The sequence below is a fragment of the Petaurus breviceps genome, unplaced genomic scaffold (genome assembly GCF_028583685.1).
Source record: "Petaurus breviceps papuanus isolate PSGF00001 unplaced genomic scaffold, PetGlider_PUasm1.0 90903, whole genome shotgun sequence".
Classification (NCBI taxonomy): domain Eukaryota; kingdom Metazoa; phylum Chordata; class Mammalia; order Diprotodontia; family Petauridae; genus Petaurus; species Petaurus breviceps.
Window position 1 is genome coordinate 6,181,281 of NW_027187376.1, and position 24,608 is coordinate 6,205,888.

Here is a 24,608-nt window from a genome sequence, read left to right on the forward strand (position 1 = left end):
CCTTTCTGCCCACATGTAGACACACATGAATGGGGGTGCCTAACCAGGTCCCCCAGTTTGACCAAAAATACAAAAACAACATATATTTCCTTTGTACTTCCAAATATTTGGAATTGCACATGTGAATTGTTCCAATCTCTAATAGGCTTATCCAGAGAGATACACAAACTTATACATACCTCAGGCCACTTGAAAGTGAAAGCACCTACATACTGAATGAATTCCTTGGCTCATGTAGTAATCTATAGGCAGTATGACTGAAATTTCAAAGTTCATTCTCCATAATAGCCCTTTACTCAAGAATGAGGAGAAAGAGGCCACTTCGGATCACCAGTGTCAAAAGTTTCTCCCAAACTGGTTGTCACGAATTTAAGCTAACATGTCCTAGCATGGGCTTTTTGCATGTATGATCTTACTCTGTCTGAGGTATGCCATACCCTGGAGCTCTTTTGGTTTCCATAAGCTGACAGAAAAGAGTAAGCACTTAACAAATGATCTATTCATCTCCTTTCTGTGACTGGATAGGGAGCACGGCTTTCACCAAGCACACATGGTATTTCATAAGTGCAATGCCAGGCACCCTCATTACAGATACTCAATATCTCCCTATACTCTATTGTCAGCTATGATGAGGACATGCTGCTGACAGGAGAGGAGAAGGAAAAAGACAAAGCCAAATACGAGCAAAATTTGGAGGTGGGTAAAATTCTACATCCTGCTCTAACATTCTTAAAAAGCCTTCCCTGATTCTCTCAGCTGCTAATGTCCTCCCTTCTTAAACTACTTTACACTGAAGTCCTTTGTTTTTATTTGTATTCCCTGCATTTTTATTCAGTGGACACTTAGATATGTCTTTGTTGTCTTCCCTGTTAGAATATAAATTCCTTTTCAGCAGGGATTTTTAAAGCATTAGTATCCAAAATGCCTAGTACAGTGCCTACCAGGAAGAAGGCATTTAATCAACCCTTCTCAATTGCTTGACTGATCCACTGTCTAACTCATGTCTTCTTAAGCTTTTTTTTTCCATTTGTGACCCTTTCAGTGCTTCTTAAATTGGAGGTTGTATGGGGTTGAGACCCACAGTTTAAGAAGTATTGGACTCAGGGGCGGCCAGGTAGCACAGCAAGTAAGAGCACCGGCTCCAGTGTTGAGACCTGGAGATCGAATCCCAGGCTCAGACACTCAGCACCACACCCAGAAATAACTGGCCGTGTAACCTTGAGCAAGTTACTTAATCCTGATTGCTTAAAAAAAAAAAAATTTAAAAAAAAAGAAGTATTGGACTCAACTTACAGGTCTCTAAAGATAAAAAAATTTAGAAGAAGGGCTCTAGTCTTGTAAGTATATGCTTTGTGCAAGACCTATGAGAAACTGTGGGCAAGAATCACATGGAATGAGAAAATGTGGTTGGGTTTCCATTTGCACCAATGGAGAGACCCTAGAGGGCAACCTTTTCACTTTAAAGATAAAGAAACAGGCCTAGAGAGGTTAAGTGATTTGTCAAAGCTCAGAGCCTTCTCACTCCAGATTTATCACCCTCTAGCCAACTGAATGATAATCTTAATTTATTCCATTGCTTGAATGAGCAACATTACAGTGGAAATGAAACTAGGACAAAATTCCACTCTTATAAGGGATATGACCATGGGCAAGCAACCCATCTTCTCTGACATGTTTCCTCATATGTAAAATGAGGGAGTTGGCCTAACATAAGCTTTAAAGTCCCTTCCAGTTCTGTTCCTAAAAATCTTATGACATAATTCTTTTTTCTTTGCATCTTTGCCTTTTTCTGCATCTTTCTAGCCTTTGTTATACTATACTTATATTATACTACTCCCTTGCAAGTACTCTGCATTCCCACTCAAGTGGACTGCTTACTTTCCTTCAAATACTCTGTTCAAGATGTTCTCTATGCCTTTCATGTTCTCTTCCTTCTCATCTAGTGAACTCTTTACCTGTATTTAAAAATCTATATTTTGGTTTTCATATCACTTCCATTTCCAAAACTGTCTTTCTTTGCTCTGAGAGCCATCCCATATAACAAAATAAACAAAATTTAAAATTATAAAAGGCAGTTCGGTAAAACCACCTGACAAAGCAACTGAGTCTTCCATGTTCCAGAAGGAAAATTCCCTGTCACTTTGAAAGGCAGAAAGTATTTTTTCTCCTATTTTCTTCATCTTACCTATCACTTTAAAAACTACTCAAATACTGCCCACTCCCTTCAGAAAGCCTGATATGAGCACTGTTCTATATTTCCTTTAACACACATATCAGGGACTATGACATGTTATGGTTTTCTATGTACATGACACATCCTCCTAAAAGACTCTAAGCTAAGAAAGGGAAATTCTAAGCTCTGACACTTACAGCTGTGTGATTGTCACATAGCCTTTACTTGCACTACCCACCTCACAAGGCTAATAGAAGGAAAAGATTTTAAAAACCTTAGAGTATGATCTACATATTAGCTATGCCTGTTGTTTCTATCTAAGCTTTCTATCTTGATAGCAATGTGGCACAGTGTTCCGTACAGAGAAGGCATTTGATAAGTATTCATTTATTTGAATTAAATTGAAAACATATATGAAATTATATAAAACATGAAAATTTATATGAAGTATATAACACATATAATAACACAAATTTATATGTTTAATAAAATTACCTGTGGTATATTATCTAATTAGTTGCAGAAGTAGAATCAACAGGATTTGGTAGCCAATTGTGTGAGAAAAGTCAAAATAATGTGAGATTGAATGAGTATTGTTGAAATGCTGCATTGTGTAGCATTTTATAAATAGAGGCTTTGACCTAGTGCACAATACCCTGCTGATAGCTGGTCCAGACTAGCCTGTATAGACAATAAGGAAAAAACATGAAAGGCAAGCCAACAATTGGTGCTGCCACAACACACACACAATGTCACATTTTGATGTGTACATGTGTGTAATTTCTGTTTTTTTAATTTTTTTTGGTCTTTATTAATTTGTGCGTGTGTGTAATTTCAATGCTGAAGGTTACTTCCAATGAAGATTCCCTCTCCCAACTAAGAATGGTCCTACAGCTTAGTCTTGAAGAGTTGCTTGGTGGAATTGATAAAACGTTAAAACAGCTCCCTTCAGAAACAAGGAGCCAGTATGGGTCAGAAGAATTTGAAACCAGGTCCACCTGTTCCCCAAGACTGCTCACTTTCCATGACATTCTACCTCTCTGCATGGACTCACACAATCCTAAAATTAAGCATCTAAGTAGCCATTGTTTTGTTTGTGAGTTTAACAGCTTGTATATAATGCAGTAGCCTAGTATCTTTCGAATAATGCAAGCTTTTTTTTTTTTTAACAAATTACAAATATAAAGTTCAGTAGCATACTTTAAATAAGACAAATACTCTGACCCTGAAGCAACTGTATTCAGACTTGTGGGGCCCATGTACTCCTTGGCACCCTACGGAATTATTATACCATATTTTTTAAATACTTCACTCTGTCTTCTTTATCCACCTATCTATCACCCAAGAATTAAGAAATAAAACCATTTTTTATTTCATTCCCAAATTCCTCTAGGTTTTCTTTCTTCTTTTCCATACAATGACTCAAAAGTTTTCATGTGAATCCACAGAACGCAAAGTATTTTAACACCACAAAAGTCTGTAAGTACTGAAACACATGTTTTTATTCTTTTTTTTTTTTACCAGTGGTAAACATTTTATTTTTTAATTAAATTTTATGCTTATTTTTAGTTTACATCATTCATTTCCACAAGATTTTGAGTTACAAATTTTCTCCCCATTTCTCCCCCACACACCAACCCAAAACAGATATCTCACTGTATAACCCCTGCCCCAAACTGATCTCTGCCGTATCCTCCTCCATCCCCGCTCCGTCTTTCCAGTAGGGTAAGATGGATCTCCATACCCCAGTGCCTGTACATATTATTTCCTAGTTGCATGTAAAAATAATAATATTTTTTAAACATTTGATTTTAAAACTCTGAATTCCAGATTCTTTCCCTTCCTCCCTCATCACCCACCACTACTGGGAAGACAAGCAATTCAATATAGGTTGTACATGTGTAGCTATGCAAAACATTTCCATATTATATATATTGTGAAAAACTGACTATATTTCCCTCCATCCTATCCCACCCCCCACTTGTTCTATTCTCTACTTTGACCCTGTCCCTTTTCAAAAGTGGGTGCTTCCAACTTCCTTCCTCCCCAACCTGCCCTCCTTTCCATCATCCCCTCTTCTCATTCCCTTCTCCCCTAATATCCTGTAGGGCAAGATACCCTATTTGGTGTATATGTCATTCCCTACCTAATCCAAATTCAATGAGAGTAAGGTTGACCCATTCCCTTTTGCCTTCGTGTACTTCCCCACCATTGTAACAGTTTCCCCTTGCCTCTTCTATATGGGATGATTTACCCCATTCTGTCTCTCCCCATCTCCTCTCATTATATTCCCCTTTCACCTCTCAATTTCACCTTTTATGTATCATCCCTTCCTATTCAATGGGTCCTGTGCCCTCTGTCTATGTATACCTATACACATATATACACACACTCAAATTTGTATTCATATCCCCATATGCCCTCCTATATAGACATATGTATGTATACATACATATAAATATTTATATTTACCTTTATATTACATTATTTTACATTATATAACATTTACATTAATTAATATTTTATATAATATATATTTTACATTATATAATATTACAATATTATATTACATAAATATGCACATTTATATTCCCTTCACCTATTCTCATACTGAGAAATGTTTCATCAGTTACAATTTTTGTTTTTCCATGTAGGAATGTAAAATGTTTGACTTTGATAAGTTCCTTTTGGTTTCTTTTTCCTGTTTATCTTCTCATGCTTCTCTTGCTTCTTGTATTTAAATGTCAAATTTTCTATTCAACTCTGTTTTTTTTCATTAAGAATTCTTGAAAATCCTCTATTTCATTGAATTACCATATTTTCCCCTGAAACATGACACTCAGTTTTGCTGGGTAGGTGATTCTTGGTTTTAATCCCAGCTCCTTTGACCTCTGGAATGTCATATTCCAAGCCCTTCAATCCCTCAGTGTAGAAGCTGCCATATTCTGTGTTATGCTGATTGTGTTTACACAATATTCAAATTGTTTCTTCTTGGCTGCCTGTAATATTTTCCCCTTGATCTGGAAATTCTGGAACCTGGCTATAATATTCCTAGGAATTTTCTTTTGAGGATCTTTTTCAAGAGGTGATCAGTGGATGCTTTCAACCTCTATTTTGCCCTCTGGTTGTAAAATATAGGGCAATTTTCCTTGAGAATTTCTTGAAGGATGATTTCTAGGTTCTTTTTCTGATGATGGCTTTCAGGTAGCCCAATAATTTTTAAATTCTCTCTCCTGGATCTATTTTCCAGGTCAGCGGTTTTCCAATGAAATATTTCACATTGCTTTCTATTTTTTCATTTGTTTGAATGTTTAATAGTATTTTGATTTCTCATAAAGTCACTAGCTTCCATTTGCTCCAGTCTACTTCTGAAGGAATTATTCTCTTCTGTGAACTTTTGAGATTCTTTTTCCATCTGGCAAATTTGGCTTTTTAAGGCATTCTTCTCCCCATTGGCTCTTTGGGCCTCTTTTGCCATTTGAGTTAATCTATTTTTTAAGGTATTATTTTCTTCAGTCAGGTTGTTGATTGTCTTTTTATGATTTTCTTGCATCATTCTCATTTCTCTTCCCAATTTTTCCTCCACTTCTCTTATTTGGTTTTCAAAATCCTTCTTAAGCTCCTCTATGGCCTGTAACCAGTTCATATTTTACTTAGAAGCTTTGGGTGCAGGAGTTCTGACTTCATTGTCTTCCTCCTGTTCCACACTTTGATCCTTTTTGTCCCCAAAAAAGGAATCCAAAGTCAGATTGCTGTGCTTGCTTTGCTTTCTTTTTTTACTCATGTTGCCACTCAATTACTTGACTTTTGAGCTTTTTGACACAGTAGAACTCTGCTTCCAGAGAGGAGAGCATTGCCTCAAATTGCTTGGGTTTTCACAGCTGCTGAAGCCTCCACCGGCTCTGGCACCTGGTCACCCACCCCAGGACCTCCACCCTAGACAGCAATCCAGATCCAAGCAGGTTAAAGTAAGACTGATTACCCTTCAGACTGGTTGCTTGGTCACCCTACAATCTGCAGGCCAGGAGCTCTGAAGCAGCTGCTTCTCGCCCTGGGGGCAGAGGCCAGAACACAATCCCGAACTCACTGTTCCCAAAGTCCACTGACCTCTTACTTTGTCTTTGGCATTTATGGGTTGATAATTCTGGAAACTGCCACAGCTGCTGGTGATCCACTCTCCAAAAGTCCCTCCAGCTGCGGCAGGTCAGGCTGCGCTGAGCCTAAAACCACAGACTCAGGCGGGGCAGGGGTTTGCTCCCAGCACTGCAATGGACCCTTCCTGCCAGCCTGCCAAGCTGTCTTCAGAAGGAGGTGTGTTTCTCTCTGTTACTTTGTGGGTTCTGTAGCCCTAAAGTTTGTTCAGAGTCATTTTTATAGGTATTTGTGGTGGTTATTGGGGCAGTGCAGGGAGTTTTCCTGCTTCTATGCTGCCATCTTCTGTTTTTATTCTTAAAGACTGGTAAAATTGTCTACTAATTTAGTTATTAGGTTTTATGATCAACTATTATAAACTCAAAATCATAAAGTTTCTGAAATGTTGTTTCAATAGTTTTGTTGTTATTTTTATTTCATTTCTTTAAATAAAAATAATAAAATACTCATTTTATTGCCTTAAGAAAACAAGTATTCTAAAATTGAGAAAGGATTTCCAGAAGAGCACATTTATAAAATGCTCCTTAATTCTTGTATGCATATAAAAATATTATGTCCAGGAAAACAAAATGTATTTCAAAACATCTTAATATAAAAAATAAATATTAATGTTACATTTTAGAGTGTGCTTAATTTACTCATGAATTTATTTTAAAATGATGAGGAGAATAATATAAATAAATTCATTATTTGCTAGACAACATTATTTTTTAATACAAAAATTCTGTAGAAAAAAAGAGATGGCATGATGGTATGACATTTTTAAGTCCACAAGTGATTATTTTCATTTCAATGTTACTTTTATAATCTAAAAATACTAAAACAAACAGGTATGTACAATATAAAATAAACATTAGAATTAAAAACCTGAAAACAATTATTATTTCTCAATGTCGCTTTTCTTCTAATCCATACTAATTTGATTTCATAAATACAATGATATGATAGTGAAATCTTTTCTGTTATTTGAATTCCAACCTATAACTTCACTGTATAAAAAGTTGGTTTGAGATTTATATCTCTGAATGAGGGTAGTGAGGTCCTGGACCTATTTTTTTTCACTGGTATAGGAAACTCCCATTAACAATGCAGGTTAGCAGCTGTTCAGACACTTAAAATCTTAAAAGAGCTGCTCAGGGCACTGCACCCAAAGTCAAATAGCCAGTCCACATCAGAGGCTCCTCACTCCAAGGATAGCTCTGTATATTGTATCTGATAACAGAATATCATCAGTAAATGTTCTGATGAATATATTTCCTTTGAGGTCCTAATTACAGTCTTTGTACATACTGTCAAAGGGTTTTTACCACCATCATCAAGTGATACTTATTAAAGTTTCCACGTCTTATAGAATTTTCTTTTTAATAACAAGTGTTTCAACAGTCATCAAAGTTTAATTTTTTTTAATTACAAAAAAATTGCTCTGGTAAATATAATTGTTATTTGATTTATTACAGAAAATTAAATTTATGGTAAAATTCTCTCTCTAGCTAGTAAGAATCACAACAGAAAATAGGGCTTTAGGCCACATACTTTTTCATAGTATATAGGATCTGAAGTTGGAAGAAACTGCAGAGATAATGTGGTCTAAGCCCCTTACATTCAGGGATGAGGACACTGCGTCCAAGAAAGGTGAAGTCTTTTGCCCAGTATCATATGACCTTGCATGTGTAGTCACAGGACTAGAATATGAAGGTATTTATCCTGATCCTAACTCCAGTTCACTTTCTACTATTCCACATCTTTATTCCTGGAACTCTGCTGCAGCAAGACATGCGTCCTCTAATAAAATATAAAACATTAAATAAAAAACTCTGTACCACAAGCATAACAGCAAAGAAACACAGCATTTTCCACAGTCCTAGGTTCTAGAGGCTAACAATCAAGTTTATCTATCCTAAAAAATTCACTGAGATCCTGACACCTGTCAGATATGAGATGGATCAGAGTTAAGGTTTTATCTATTTTTTTCTGTAAAATCAATAGGCTGTAAATAATACTTTTAATTATAGTCAATCCATTTTAGGAAAATATTATTGAATATATAACAAGGAATATTTGATAGTCAAGAAATAGGATTCTAATCCTTCCAGAAAATCAAATCAGAAATAATATCTCAAGTATTTGAGATAGGTGAACAGAAGTTGAAATACACGTATGTTATAAAATATATTTGCAAGACAACACACAAAAGATTAGTGAGTGTTTTGAAGAATATAAACATACAACAATGACTGGCATCATATATGTATTTTCATTAGGGAAAGCCAACACGCAGAAAAAAATATCAGTGAACTCTGACATATTATTAGCAAACTATCCCAAGAAAAACTTTGATAAATCATACAAATTATTAATAAGCCTTCATTCAGTTATTTAGTTAACTTATTTCAACAAATGCTTATGAAATCCTGAAGAGTAATACAAAGCAATACACAAGGGTAGATACACAAATAAATAGGACAGTTCCTATGTTCATGTAACTTGCAATATAATAAATGCACTGCCAAATGGTTAATGCAGGGGAAAAGATTAGCAGAGGTACTTTAAGCATGTTATGTTACCTATGTTTGTTTTTAGTGTCTCTTTCAAAACACCATTTCGTACCTGAAAACCTGAAGTGAGACAGAGGAGATACTTATTAGAAAAACATGAGAAATTTACCAAATAAATAAAAATAAATGAACACAGGTTAAAAACGATAAAGTTTTTTTTTCCACTTAGAAAGCATATGCTACCTAAAGAACTAAAAATAAGCATGGCTAAGACAAATGAATATATCTGAAAGATCTATAATTTATGAGGGGAAATGTTATTGCAATAATCACACTGGTCATATAAAGTGCTGAAAATAATTTGCATAATACGTTATTGATTAACAAACTCATAATTAAATTACTTTAAAGTAATGTGTCTTTAATAATTAATTACTAACAAAGGCTATTTGTAAGGGGAAAATGAAGTTTATGATTGTTTTTTTCTCTTAAAATGAACTAAATAATTTTCTATATTTAGCTGCTATCTGGTTATATAATCTTAATAATTTTGGGAATAAACTTTTTCTTAATATGGATTTTTGAAGTTTAATATAACTGTGGTGAAGATTTGGATAGATAACAACGTATAAGCAGCATGTTTATTTTGAACTCTCATAGTCTTTAAGTTATTTGCTCTGAAAATATTTTGGTTACTTTGCTTCATATGTCATTTACTCATCTATTTTCCTTTTGACACATTTCCAATCTTATCCATTCTGGAGTGAGACAAAAAACTCTTCCAATTCTGAACTTTTATGAGTCTATAACCATCTGCTACCATAAGGGTTGGAAAGAACAAGTCAATATTCACTTACTCCTCTCCTCTACTGCCCCATAAGTACTTTTTCCCATATTCTTCACTTTTCTTTTTCCACCTCTGTCTCCCCAACCCCTTAACTAAGCATAACCAGCAACAAACTACAACTGCTTCTGAGCAAGCTTGACAAAGGGAGCAAGGAAAACAAAAGATCTCTTAATTATCTGAGATTTCATTGCTCTTCCAACTCTAATCCTCCGGGAAAACAGAGGAGAAATGAGTTGGGGCTAAAGCAACTGCTTCACTCCAACTGCCTTAGGTCAAAGGTAATTAAAACCTAAGTCTAAAACTTGAAGGAGAATTTGCATCATATTTCTAAAACTTCACAAATTTTCATATCCTCTCTGTCACAAAACGTACTTGCAATATTGAAATATTCAGATTAAATCTTTATTTTAATTTCACAATTCATATTTTGCACTTGTCTGAGGGTAGTGTGGTTGTAAACCATGCAAACAGTTTATAGCATAATTCCTCATCCTTTCCCTTTATATTTGTTAGACAATGTTATTTGAAGTATAAAAACTCTGGAGAATATGGGAAGATGAAGAAGTTGCTTGATATCCTATATTCATATGTAAATATTTTCATTTTGATGTTATTTTTCTAATCTATGAGACAAAGCTGGAAATTATACAAATAATGTCTTCATGCTATTTTACTAACCCCTGAAAAAATATAAAGAATTAATAAAAAAAAAAGTTTGTATCCAGGATTTATTACTTTTTACTTTTATTAATATTCATTTGAACTCCATCTTTTTTAATAATAAATCTTTGAAAAAATATTAAAACTTTCAAGATATGATCTGGATTATGTAGCTAACAAAAATGTTGCTAACGTTAGGAAATTAAATGAGCTTAGGAATGTTTTCCAATTGGTATTATTATACTAAGGGCTATAACTTCTAACAGAAAAGAGGGTTTATCAGAATTCATGCTGTCTTATTTATTTCCTAACAACAATAAAAAGGGAGAAATTAATTCACTAAATTATTGTAGAAACACATTGAAAGGCATTTTTTGTCTCACATGCATTTGATTCAAGAGAATTTTTAATTGTTTAAAAAATAGCTGGCTTTAATCATTAATCTCAGTATTAAGTCAATTTTATTAAAAGAAAAAACAGAGGTGTGACATATGAAAAATAATTTAGTTAAACAGATATAACATAATTGGGTTAATTTCTATTCATTCCTTCGGCAGTCTTTTATTGAGCACCTACTTACTGTGTACTGTGTGCCCAGCTCTGTTTTAGAGTAGAGAGTAGAAAGAAACAAAGAAGCAATAGATGTGGTTTCTATCTTCAAGGATTTTACATTATTGTTTGGAATACAAGACTTAGACACATAAGAAAATTAGAGAACAAACAAGTCTATAATAAAATGTTAAGTTATATACTACAAAAAATAAGCATAATACAAATTGAAAAAATAAACGTATGGACTAGAGTTATCAGGGAAGTCTATTTGGGTACTGAAAGATGAGTTAGACAGGTAGAGAAATGAATGAAAAGAAATCCCAATGAGGGTTTAATGAAAGTAAAAATTAGATTGGTGCTTGTTTGATAGTAAGGCAAGAAGGCTAAGTTCATATTTGAGAGTAGTAGAATATAAGGTCCAATAAGTGAGATTGGGCCAGATTACAAAGGGCCATGAACTCTGGAACGAGGAGTTTATTTTTAATTATTTTAATTTATTTTTTTGAAGATTTACCATTTACATGCAAAAAATTAACAATCTTTTTTAAAATTTTGCATTCCAAATTCTCTCCATCCTTCATGTTTCTACCCACTCCTAGAAAAGGCAATTTGCTATCAGTTATACATGAGAAGCCAAGCAAAACAAATTTACATAGTAACTATGTTGCAAAAAAAAATGCAAACAAAATAAAACAATAAAAAGTTATAAAAAGTATGCTTCAATCTGTATTCCGAGTTTATAAGTTTTTTTCTCTTGAGATGGAGAGCATTTTTTATCATAGGTCCTTGGGAATGTTCTTGATCAGAATAGCTCTTTCACATCTACTGCTGTTACTGCATACAATGTTCTCTTGGTTCCACTTACTTCACTTTGAACAAGTTCATATAAATCTTCTGATTTTTTCCCCCTGAAAAATCCCCTTTGTCATTTCTTATAGCACAATAGTATTCCATCACAATCATATGCCACAACTTGTTCAGCCATTCCCCAACTGATGGACATCCCTTCTATTTCTAATTATTTGCCACCATAAGAAGTGCTGCCATAATTTTTTTTTTCAAACAGGCCCTTTTCCCTTTTCTTTGATCTCTTTATATACAGACCTAGTCACGGTATTGCTGGGTCAAAGGGTATGCACAGTTTTATAGCCCTTTGGGTATAGTTCCAATTTTTTCTCCAGAGTGGCCAAGTTAGTTCACAACTCCACCAACAGTAAGTACATCAGTGTCCCTGTTTTTCCACACCCTCTCTAACATTTGTCATTATCTTGTCATGTTAGCCATCTTATAGGTATGAGGTGGTATATCAGAGTTGTTTTAATTTGCATTTCTCTAATCAATAGTGATTTAGAGCATTTTTTTCATGTGACTATAGACAGCTTTGATTTCTTCTCCTCAAAACTGCCTACTCATATTCTTTGACCATTTACCAACTAGGAAATGGCTCTTATTTTTTATAAATGTGGCTCAGGTCTCTATAGATTTGAGAAATGAGGCCTTTATCAGAGAAATTTGTTGTAAATTTTTCCCGTTTTCTGTTTTTCTTCTATTTTTGGTTGCATTAATTTTCTTTCTGAAAAAGCTTTTGAATTTCATGAAATCAAAATTATTCATTTTATATCCTTCAATGCTCTCTACCTCTTGTTTGGTAATAAACTCTTCCCTTTTCTATAGATATGACAGGTACATTTTTCTATGCTCCCCAAATTTACTTAAGATATCACCATTTATGTTTAAATCACTTATCCATTTTGACCTTAACTTGGCATATGGTTTGAGATGTTGATCTATGCCTGGTTTCTGCCAAAGCACTTTCCAGTTTTCCCAGAAATTTTTGTCAAATATTGAGTTCTTACCCCAAAGCTCGGATCTTTGGGTTTATCAAACACTAAATTACTATGGTCATTTACTACTGTATATTGTGTACTGATCTACACCACTGATCCACTATTCTATTTTCTTAGCCAGTCCCAAACTATTTTGATGATTACTGCTTTATAATATAGTTTGAAATATGGAATTGCTAGGCTACCTTCCTTCACATTTTTTTCACTGATTTCCTTGATATTGTTGACCTTTTGTTCTTCCAGATGAATTCTGTTGCTATTTTACCTAGCTCTATAACATAGTTCTTTGGTAGCTTGATTGGTATGGCACTGAAGAGGAAATAACTTTGGTAATATTGAAAGGAGCAAGGGATCAAAGAGAAATATATAGTTTTGAGTCTAGGGAACCAGGAAAATGAGGGTGAGAATAATATTTTTGAGAAAGGTGGTTAAGGTAAGTCAGTTTGTAAGGGGAAATAATGAGTTAAGTTTTGTACATGTTAATTTTGAGGTGATGGTGGGACACCCAAGTGGAAATGTTGCGTAGGCAAATGGATACTTTTATTATATTGTTTGGCCTACCTATAAGCAACTAATATTTCTACTTCTCCATTTATTTAGATATGTCTTTATTTTTGTGAAAAGTGTTTGGTAACTGTGTTCAGATAATGCCTGGGTTTGTCTTGACAGGTAGACTCCCAAGTATTTTATATTGTTTGTCATTATTTTAAATGGAATTTCTTTATCTCTTGCTGCTGGGTTTTATTGGTGGCATATAGAAATGATGATTATTTATAGAGGTTTATTTTATTTCCCACAATTTTGCTGAAGTTTCTGACTTTCAACTAGTTTTTTTTTTTAGTTAATTCTCTAGGGTTCTCTAAGTATACCATCATCTCATCTGCAAAAAAAAAAAAATGATAGCTTTGTTTCCTCATTGCCTATTTTTATTCCTTCAATTTCTTTTTTTTCTTATCTTATACTGAATAATAGTGGTGATGATGGACCCCCTTGCTTCACTTCTGATCAAACTGGGAACCCTTCACATTTATCTCCATTACATATACTGCTTGCTCTTGGTTTTAGCTCAATACTACTTATCATTTTTAAAAAGGTTTAACTAATTCCTAAGCTTTCTAGTGTTTTTAATAGATCTGGGTGCTGAATTTTGTCAAATGCTTTTTCTGTGTCTGCTGATATAATCAGATGATTTTTACTATTTTTGTTGTTGATGTTATATTAATAACTTTCCTGACATTGAACTAGGTCGAACAAAGGTAAAATCAGGTTGGTGCATGTATAATAGTAAGGCAAGAAGGTTGACCAAGTTCATGTTTGAGAGTAGTGGAATATAAAATTTAATAAGTGAGACTGGACCAGATTACAAAGGTTCAGGAACTCTGGAATGAGGAATGTTAACTTAGCTGATGAGCAAGAGAGAGTCAATGTAGGTTTCTTCGTTTAGTAGTGGAGTGACATGATTGAAAATATTTTTTAAGAAAGATTATTCTGCCAACATCACATAAATTAGACATGAAGCAGAGAGACAAACTAGAAAGTTCATGCAGTAATTCAAGAGCATGAGCTGATAAGGGCCTGTTATAGGAAAAGTTCAGAGAGGAAACAGACAAGGGAAGACATACAGTGAAGAATTCTTCAACAGGAATATGAAGAGGAAGTAGTAACTGTGGTAATATTGAAAGGAGCAGGGGGTCAAAGAGGGGCCGTAGTTTTGAGTCTGGGGAACCAGGAAAGTGAGGGTGAGAAAACTATATATGATAAAAGCGGTAAAGCAAACCAGTGTGTAAGGGAAGATAATCAGTTTTGTACATGTTAATTTTGGGGTGATGGTGAGACACCCAAGTAGAAATATCCTGTAGGCAAATGGAAAAAATGAGACTGGAACTACAGTAAGAGACTGGGGCTAGAGATTTGAGAGTCATCTGCAAAGAGGTGATGGTTGAAGACATGAGAGTGAATTTCTCCAAGAAAGTAAACTTGGAGAGAGAACATACACTTTCTAAGTACCAATGAATTCTGAGTAGTTGTCACTAGGTGAACAACAGTGCCCAAGTCGTGTGGTCCAAATACTGTTATAGGTATGATTAACTGAGAACAAGGTATTAGAGTAAAAATACAATTAGATATCATATAAACCTGAACTGGAAACACCTGGCTCTCAAAGATGAGCTGATAAAAGCCTCATATCTATCAGTTAGCCCTTGAGACTCTCTGGCCAACCACATTATCAACCAGGTCAACCCATGTGAACCTTATGCCCACTGGTCAGCCCATGGTGCCTCGGTATGAGCCTGAAGTAAAATGGGCAGAGAGGCGAGGTAGGTGCTGTTGCTTGTAGTTCCGCCATGCGGCTGAAGTGGAAGGTACAGGGCCAGGGCGCAGGCGAGGCAGTGGCTGGTGATTGCAGGACATCGAAGCTACTTGGTCCATGAGCTGTAGATCAAAGCAAGGGGAGTAGACAAGGGTGCAGTCAGTAAGCCAGATCAAGATCAGAAAGCTGGAATAGTGATAAGTGATAATGTGAAGTAAACTATGTTGGTGTGGTGATTGAGGCAGGTCAAGATCAAATAGCTAGGAGAGCAATAAGGTACCAAGGAGTTAACAAAGGTATGCTCTACAGTGATGATAAGCAAAAGTGCTAAGGCAATAAGACATTGGGATCCAAAGCAACAGCCAGGCTCGTCAGCCCATCTGAATCATGTCATCAATGAATTTGAAGCAATATCAGCTTCTGAGGGATCTCTGACTCTACAGGGACAATGTTTTTTGTTCCCTTGACCCAGAATCCTCTGATACCTAACTCAAGGTCTCAAATTGTTGGCAAAAGTAACATTACTGCTTACAATAAACTTTTAAAATAAGGACTATTCTAGTTAATTAGTTGCTTTTCTGATTTAATCTTTCCTATCTTCTGTAACATTTGACTTGCGAACCCAGAAGAAGAATTTTCTGCAACATTTTATTGCATATTCCAGAATAAAAAGGATTTTTACTTTTATAGATAAAACACAGAGTACATTAACTATATTTTAAATACAATTTGACAAAAATAAGGCATCTAGATGGCACAGTAGGTAGAACGCTGGACCTTTAATCAGGAGGCCCTGAATTCAAATTTGACCTCAGACACTTATTAGCTGTGTGACTGAGCAAGTAACTTAATTTCTGTCTATCTTGATTTCCTCATAGGTAAAAATAGATATAGCAGCAGTATTTGTCTCCAGGACTGTAAAAATTTAAAAATTTTAAAGTACTTTATAAAAACTAGCTATTATTGAAGCAATATAGCAAGGCAAAGATGAATAGGAGATATTCTCTGTTCTTATAATCTAGTTGGAAGGATAAAATAAGTATATAAATAAATATGAAGCTATGACTACCTACATAATTGTAAAAAAACATTCTTAATAGTATTACTTTTACATTCAATGAATAACAAAAATATTAATGTACAATATCTTACCCTTTACTTTTTAGAACAATGTTGCCAAATATCAGAATTCCTATTAATTCACTTCAATAACTCATGACATAATTTGACATCATTTATTAAAATAAGAGATCAATATGATGCTGTTGACTAGCTTTCTATAAAGTTTTTTTCATCTGAAAGCCAGAATGGAATAGTGAAAAGTACACTGTACTCATTGTTGAAAGACCTGGATTAGTACCCCAATGTACTTTTTGGGTGACTTTGGGAAGGTCTAATAACAATAACAATAAGTAATAATAACAGCTGGCAATCTTCAAAGGCTTTAAGGTTTGTAAAGCACTGGAAAGTAAAATGTGTGACTTTATTTGAATCTCAAAACACCCCTGTGAAGCACATGTCATATTACTCCAGTTTTACGGATGAAGAGACTGAGACACTAAAGTTGGGTAACTTGCCTGGGATCATAAAGTTGATAAATTTCCAAGTCAGTTCTTCCTGACCTCAATGGAGCTGCCCTACCTCACAGGATTATTGTAGGAAATAAAAACAACTTCTAAGCAACTACTTTATAAAGCATTAAAAAATGCAGCTTCTCTGTGAAATCCTGAGTGGGAGAACTCATTTGCGTTTAGACTGTGGACATTCTGTTTTACCATTCAAGGGGAGTTACCCACTGCTAAGCAGAAATCCTTCACAGAATCTGAAATAGCACTGAAATATGTGGATTACTGGTTCATTGTATACACTTATCACATGTGGCTCATCAGGATATTGTCTTCAACAGTACTGAGTTTTGAAAGGCTTATAAATATTTCTATAAGCTTTATTTATTGCCGATATTAATTACCTTACACTTTCAAAAAAAGAACTCAACACATTAAGACTTTCAATGTAGAATTTAGAAAATTTTATGGCTTCCCAAATTGATAAGAGATAACATCACATGGTCCCACTGGAAGTCATGAAGTTACTGAATGCATTGTTATGACATTCTTTTCACCTTTTTATTTTATTTTGAGAAGTTACATGCAAAAGAATTCAGTTAACTGATTTCCCCTTTAATCTTCTCTTTTGCTTAATTCAAGCAACTCTTGATGGTCAGAGGCCAAAATATCCATATCAATATTTCAAATCAGTAACATGGCCAGTATGGAAAGACCAAAGTTTCTTGGGATAGACATTTTAAAAGACAATAAGAAAGTCTGCCCTATCTTTGAAGGAATGGTCATGTTTCCAACCTAATTAAAGTGCTTAGAAGTGTCCTCTTTTCTCAGACCTCCTCTTAGAAAAGGATCTGGATTGAAAGTGGGAGCTGTAACTTATTGTTCAGTTGTTTCAAATGCGTCCAACTCTTTGTGACCCCATTTGAAGTTTTGGTAGCAAAGACACTGGAATGGTTTGCCATTTCCTTCTCTAGCTCATTTTACAGATAAAGAAACTAAGGCACGTAAGGTTAAATGACTTGCCCAAGGTCACACAGACAGAAAGTGTTTGAGGCCATATTTTAACTCAGGTCTTCCTGACTCCAGGCCTTGCACTCTTATCTACTGCACCACCTAGCTGCCCAGGGGTTATTAGCTTATCTTCCAAAAATCAAAAAAGAAAGATTTATCCAATGATATCCAAAATGATGACAAAGATAACTATATAGGTAGGCTCCTGTAGTAAAATTACGATGTTTAGTATTTAAAATTTGAATGCAGTTACAGTCTCCTACTTGGTATTCCCATCTATTCTTTCCCTTCCACAATTCATTCTCAATACAGCTATCAAAGAGTCTTCTGATCATGTCAGAAACAGTCAGTGGTTCCACATAAGATAAAATAAAAATGCTTTAGCTGGACTTTTAAAACCCTTAATAACAAGGCTCGAGCACTGATTGTTCCAAACATTTCATAATACTGCTCTACATTTAGCCACAATATGCAAGTATTTGTTTCCCTATTTCAATGTTCCAATTCTACTGCCCTTAATGTCTAGAAAGTACTCTCCTATTAAAGTTGGCTTAAACTGGCCAAACAAGTTCCCAGCTCAATCTTGGAGTATTAGAGTATAGTGTAAACGAGGCTAAGGACATGGCACATTAGAGAAGCTTGCAGCACTTCAGTTGTAATAATCTAGAATTTTGTCTACTTATCTGCAGTGATGTATATAGCTGTGGTTCCTTATGGAGAGGGGATGTTAGGAACTCAAGTAATAATAATAATTGATATTTATATAGTGCTTTAAAGTTAACAAAGTACTTCATGTAAATTATTAATTGAACCTCAAACATGTGAGTAAAGTTTTATAAATGTTATTATTCCCACTTTACAAAGGAGATTGGGTTTGTTATATGGTCCACAATTAGAAGGTCCTATATTGCTACTGCTTAAGAGTCAGAATCCATGATATTTTATACGCACACAATCGCATTTGTTCCTCTCAATATTTGAACTTGAGAGGGATTAGGTCTATTTTATAGATGAGGAAACTAAGGTTAAGAGGTCTTGAATGAGTTGCCCAAAGTCATATTGCTAATAAGAGCAGAGTCAGGTCTTAAACGCAGGTCATCTTATTCTGAATCCTCTACAAGGATTTTGTAAGCCTAATTCTAGAAACATATGAAGTGGAAAGGCTCTTTTTCCTGGCTGAGAGCATACACAGGTATTCTGAGCCTGCTTCCGATCTGTTTATTGAGGGATGAAGAAAAGCAGTTTGGCTGCTGAGCAAGAACTGAGTATTCATACAAAAGGCACTAACCAGTCAAAACAAGCTTCCTTCCTACTGTGTCCCCTAGGTATAAGGATCAGTGAAGCAAGGCATGGAGATGTGTCTTTACCTCCCTCCCCCTCTGCTATCAAGTAGGCCATAAGCACATGGCCTCCTAGGACAGCCTATCTGAGATGAAGTTGCCTCCTTTTTATGTCTTCTTTCCTTTGTGTGGTATCTTACAGGGTCAGAAGAGCCACTAGTGATCACCAATGGCTAAGCCTCGAAGGGAGCCAGCTCCAAGGAGCAATCAATTCAACGCAGCTCACCAGTGGATTGCCCCAAGAGCGAAGGCCCCATTTTCTACCGGGAAGGTACCAATTCATCCATCAGCCATTGCACATCTACCTGGGAGAAGGTGGTAGCGGAAAGACTGTTGCCTCTTCTTTAAAGTCTGAGCTCTCTCTTCCAGGGACTAAATTATACAGGCAAGAGTAGGACCCAGTTCAGAAGGACCTTTTCTGCTGTGGTTCTTGTTACATCTTTTTGGTATTTACCCCTTTGTAATATAGACATACAATATATCCATTCAGATACACAAAGTAAGAATAGGTTTTTCCCCCTATTCAAAGTAAGCTGCACCAAGGGCAGTGAAATAGCCACCCTTAGTGTCCATTTCTATGTCCAGGAATAAGCTCAAAGGAGAATGTGAGGCAGATCATATACTTTCTATATACTGGAAAACAAGTATTAACACTTTCTTGAGTGTAAGGGTAAACATGCCCAAAGTCAGTAAAAAGCTTTGCATCAGAGCTCTGCTTTGTGCCATAGGATCATGGCTCTAGAATTAGAAGAGTCCTTAGAGATCAAAGGATCGATCATCAATTCAGAGCCGAACTGGATATCTGTGGTAATCTGGTCCAATCCCCTCATTTTACAGAGAAGAAACTGAGGTCTAGAGAGCAGTTAACTAACCTACCCAAAGTGATCCATTCAATCATTCAGTAAAGAAGCATTAAGTATGTACTATGTGCCAGGCCCTGTATGAAGTACTAGTAACTGTCAAAATAAATTAGAATCTAGGCCCTTTGACTCCAAATCAAATCCTCTTTCCAATATACCATACTTATTTCAACAGAGCTTTTAAATGTACTATAAATCTTGTGACTTTACCAGTAAAATAGCATCCTATTATACATTATTGTCAGAACCAGAATACCCACAAAATTGACAACATGAAACCATGAAGAGTGATAATAATGATGATGATAATCCTTGACTCAGGTGAATATCTCACTTCAAACTTGTGAAAATTAATAACAAAAAAGCAATAAACGCCTACTATAAAATAGACAATTATATTATCAAATCTTGACTAAAACTTACTAGATTGGGAGGATTAAGTTAACTCATATTTCCTTTGGCATTAGTTAAAATATACATTACAGGATTGCTACTAATATTGGCAAACTAAAAATTAAACATCCTTTAATAACAGTTTAAATGTTGTCAGTGTTGTGAAACAATGAGGGCATGAAAAAAAAGTTCTTGATTTCAGAGTCTGTTTTTCTCATAGAATTCTTTCTGCTCATATCACTACTATAAATTGTATACATGATCTATTTTATTTGAAATTAAATTAAATTTTAGCTATGATATAATTTTAAGACTAATAGCCATCCTTTCTGACCATCTCTATACTTTGCAGCCTGTACCCTAGGCATTATTAGCACTCCTTCCCACCCCCAACCCCAACCAAAACTGTGGATTCTGCCCCTGAGATACAGGCCAAGATAGGTGAGCTTTTGCTTTATCCTGCCCAGACCCAGCCTTTCACACAACTTCCTGACATCACCATACAATGCTGCAATATGCAATCCTCTTTTCCTTTCTGGCTCCCTATCATGTGCTGTCTTCACCCATTAGATTGCAGAGGCTATCTCACTTGTTTTGTCTTTTTATCCCCAGAACTTAGCACAGTCCTGGTATACAGTAAGTTTGTAATAAATATTTTTTAAAAATGTTCTAGCTACCTAGCTAGCTTCACAGCTACCCACCTAAGTTAAATTTAAGCTTGCCATAGCAGCTATTAGGTTCTTTTTAAAAATTTATTCCCCAAGATATACTATAACCCACTCACAAATTTCATAGACTCTTTCCCTACTTTTATCTTCTATTCACTTTGCACTTCATAAAAGACCTATTTCAGTGTCTACTTCCTTACAATGCAGGAGTAGCCCAGAGTTGTCAATCCAACAAAGTGGACACAATGATTAAGCACCAATTTTGCAAGACACACTATGCTACAGCCAGAGGATTACAAAGACAAAAAGCACACTAGTTCCTCCCTCAAATAGTTTACATTCTCCTGGGGGTAAGGTGGGGAGCTGCAAGTACCAAGAAAAATAAATACAAAGTATGTGCAAAGTAATTTTAGGAGACTAAATACACTAATAACTTGAAGGAAAAGGCTCAATTAGGAAAAGATATCTGAGCTAACCCTTAAAAGAGAATAAGGATTAAATGCTCATACTAATTAAATCACTAATTTTTCAATGTATTAAATAAATTCAACTCTAGCCCATGATCATGAGACACTTTACTGCTATTGAAGTTATCAGTATGATTGCAGAGAAAAATGACTGTACGCACTGAAAAGTACCAAAGGTGGATGAGTGCTGGCACAATTTCCCTGTTAATAAAGGGGAATCCAAAGCACTGGGGAAAGAGTTCTCCTCAAGTCTGGATTAGAAACCACAGGGATGAGAAGGGAGAAGAGCTAAGCAGGGAGCCAGCGGAGCTGGACTGTAGTAAAATGGAAAGTAAATTGAGTTTCAAAGCTAGCCAGCTCTATTACTGACAAGCTGCATACACTTAGGAAAATCACAACCACTCTCCAATATACTGTACTAAACTCTAGAGATACAAAAAAAGGCAAAAACACAGTCCTTGCCCTCAAAGAGCTCATATTCTAGTAAGGGAAATAAGCATATAAATAACCAGGTACATACAAGATATCTACAGAGTTGGTGGGAGGTAATCTGAAAAGGGAAGGGATTTGAAAGGTGAAGGTAAGGGGTGGAGCAGCAGTTTGGGCTTGGTGATCAGTCAGTGTAAAGAAACAATGAGAGAAGATAGAGGGTTGTATCTGAGGAACAGCAAGGAGGCCAGTGTGGCTGAGTCACAGACTGGGAAGAAAGGACCAGGTGTGAAGGGCTTAAAGGCCAAGGAGAGGAATTTATATCTGGGCCTGGAGGTAACAGAGAGCCACTGGAGGTCACTAAGCAGGAGAAAATGACATGATCACTATGCGCTTTAGAAAAATTTTAAAGGATTTAGAAAAAAAGCAAAAGGAGAGGAAGTGGAGGTACCTGTTGTGGCTAGCTGTCTCTAGGAGCTTAAAAGGAAAGGATCAGAAAGAGATGAAACAATAGCTAGTGGAAATGACTGGATCAAGTGAGGACTGGTTTTTTGTTTTGTTTTGTTTCTTTGCTTGTTAGTTTTGGTTTTGCGTCTTTTGTTTGTTTTAAAGAATAAGGGAGATGTGGGTGTGTTTGTAGGCAGCGGTTAAGGAGCCATTAAACAGAGAAAGTTTGGGGATAAAGTAAAGTGAGGATGATATTGGGGAAAATCTGTTAAAGATAATAAGAGAGTATGGAACCAAGGCAACCTGTAGTGGGGCTGATCTTGGCAAAGAAAAAAAGGTCACCTCTTCATCTGAGACCAGAGGTAAAAAGGAGTAAGGGGGGTGGGGTGGGATTATTGAATAAAAATAACAACAATAACAATAACAACACATATAGCATTTTAAAGTTAAGATAAGTTATGTCATTTGATTCTCACAACCCTAAGAAGTAGGTATTATTTGTAAAATGAGTATTCCCATTTCATACCAATGGTGTGAAGTTAGGGAGAAGGAAGAGTTCTCAGCAAATGGCCTCCATTTTTCAGTGAAAGAAGGAAGCCCTGCTGTATAATCTTTGCTGATTTTTTTCACTGATCACAGTAAACATTTAATACTCAGCTCTCTCACCCCAGTTTGATCTGGTTCAGGATACTCCTGGATTAGAGGGAGAGGGAAAATCTATCTCAAGCAAGGAGAAACCTCAAATGCTAAACCCAGAGGCAAAATGTGAAATGTTGAATATAATGAACAGCTGCTAGCAGGCTGGTTTGACTGCAGGAAAGAGTGACAAAGCAAAGTAATATGGAATAAACTTAGAAAGTTAGTTGGGAGACAAATGGGAGTAGGGAGGGGAAATGGCTTTAAATGCTAAAATAAGGATTTTGCATTTTATCATACAGCATATAAAAGACCCTTCAAATTGTTTTTTGGGTAAGATTTGTATTATAGAAATGTCCTATCCATTTGGGTGCATGGTTGATGGCTTTTTGATGAAGTATAAATTTACCTTCCTGATATGATGACAGTTTCACGAATGCTAGCTTCTAGTAAGAGGAAAGTGAGGACCAGTGGAATACAAATCTGTGGAGGTTATTTTACAGTCAGAAAATTACCACCTTAGGGTAAGCTCCCATGAACTCAATAATTTAGTATTTTTTCTAATGTATTTCTTTTGTATTTTTATCCGTTTTCTCTAAAAAATTAGTAAAACCATTTTTGAAAATGCATTTCCATTTCTAGGTGACTTAATGGAAAACACAAAGTGAACTTACAGGCAAAATCCAGTCTGATGGCAGTGTTGGAGAAAAATATAGAAGACCATGCTGAGGAGTCTGAGAGATACCAGAGAGCAAGGCTGAGGTTACAAATAGAAGGGAAAATTACAGAGGATAGAGGGATTGGACCTATCACTGCACACAAAGGATCACCATTTTTGTTGCATTCTCACTTATCCTTTACTACCTCCTCACTCTAAAAATACAATCATGTTTAATTTCAGAATCAACAGAACAGGTTTAGTATTATTTCATTTGGAATCTTTGCATTCTCCCATCTTTTAACCCCCCCAAAAAATATCACCTGAGTAAGGAAGACAAGTTATTTTAAGGAGAGAGAGTTTTTCATTCCATATAGACATAAATGATTTTAAATGGAAATGCTTGATTGATATAACATTAGTATAGATTTATAATGTTGTATGAGTTTCAGTTGAATTGCAATTAGTCACTCAATCAACATATGTAAATGGTTGAAATCAGATCCTTTCTGTTTTTAAAGGAGGAAAATTGAAGGCATTACTGGGCCAATGGAACATGAAATGGGAGGAGAGTTTGCCATCCAAAAGGACTGAGATGGAAGCAATCTGGAGGCACAGAAGACAATCTTTGAAGCCTTCACAATTTTGACTAGTGTCAACCCTGTTTTCTTTCAAATTTGCTGAAACAAAAAGAACTTTTCCACAAAGTAATTTTGTCCAATAGCAAATGTTTTGGTGATTTATTGAATTTGCTTCATTTGTGGTTTATTTGTTTTGTTGTTTTTTTTAATGTGGTGGACTTCATATAAAGGATCTTTATTCCCAAAGTAATTGAAGTATTAAGCAATTCAAATGAAAATATGAAAAATAAACATTATTACTTTGTAAAGAGTTTGACACTATAAATGAAATGGATCCCATACACAAAAATCAATCTTTTTACTAGATAATAATGTTTTCAATAATTATACCTCTTCCCTTTATCTACCTTTTTAAAAGATCTTTTAAATTCAATTAATAGATTATTCTATGAATTTAAACATCAATTTATAACTCGTTCCTGGGTTAAATGTGAAGCAATGAAATAAACTATTTCA

The 24,608-nt window shown here is 35.3% G+C and overlaps 1 protein-coding gene and 1 long non-coding RNA gene across 2 annotated transcripts in view; one reads left to right on the forward strand and one right to left on the reverse strand.

Annotated features, from left to right (window-relative positions):
• Positions 1 to 504: 504 nt before the first annotated feature.
• On the forward strand, positions 505 to 24,605 carry LOC138151665 (uncharacterized). Its single transcript, XR_011165884.1, has 3 exons — positions 505 to 696; positions 19,096 to 19,224; positions 24,033 to 24,605. It is a non-coding gene; the product is annotated as an uncharacterized lncRNA (long non-coding RNA).
• Positions 11,353 to 24,608, reverse strand: part of LOC138151664 (sperm-associated antigen 16 protein-like) — a 100,115-nt gene continuing 86,859 nt past the window's right edge. The window contains exon 9 of the mRNA XM_069075208.1: positions 11,353 to 15,159. Within this exon, the coding sequence (XP_068931309.1) occupies positions 14,992 to 15,159 (168 nt within the window). The 3' untranslated portion in view covers positions 11,353 to 14,991. The remainder of the gene's footprint in view (positions 15,160 to 24,608) is intronic.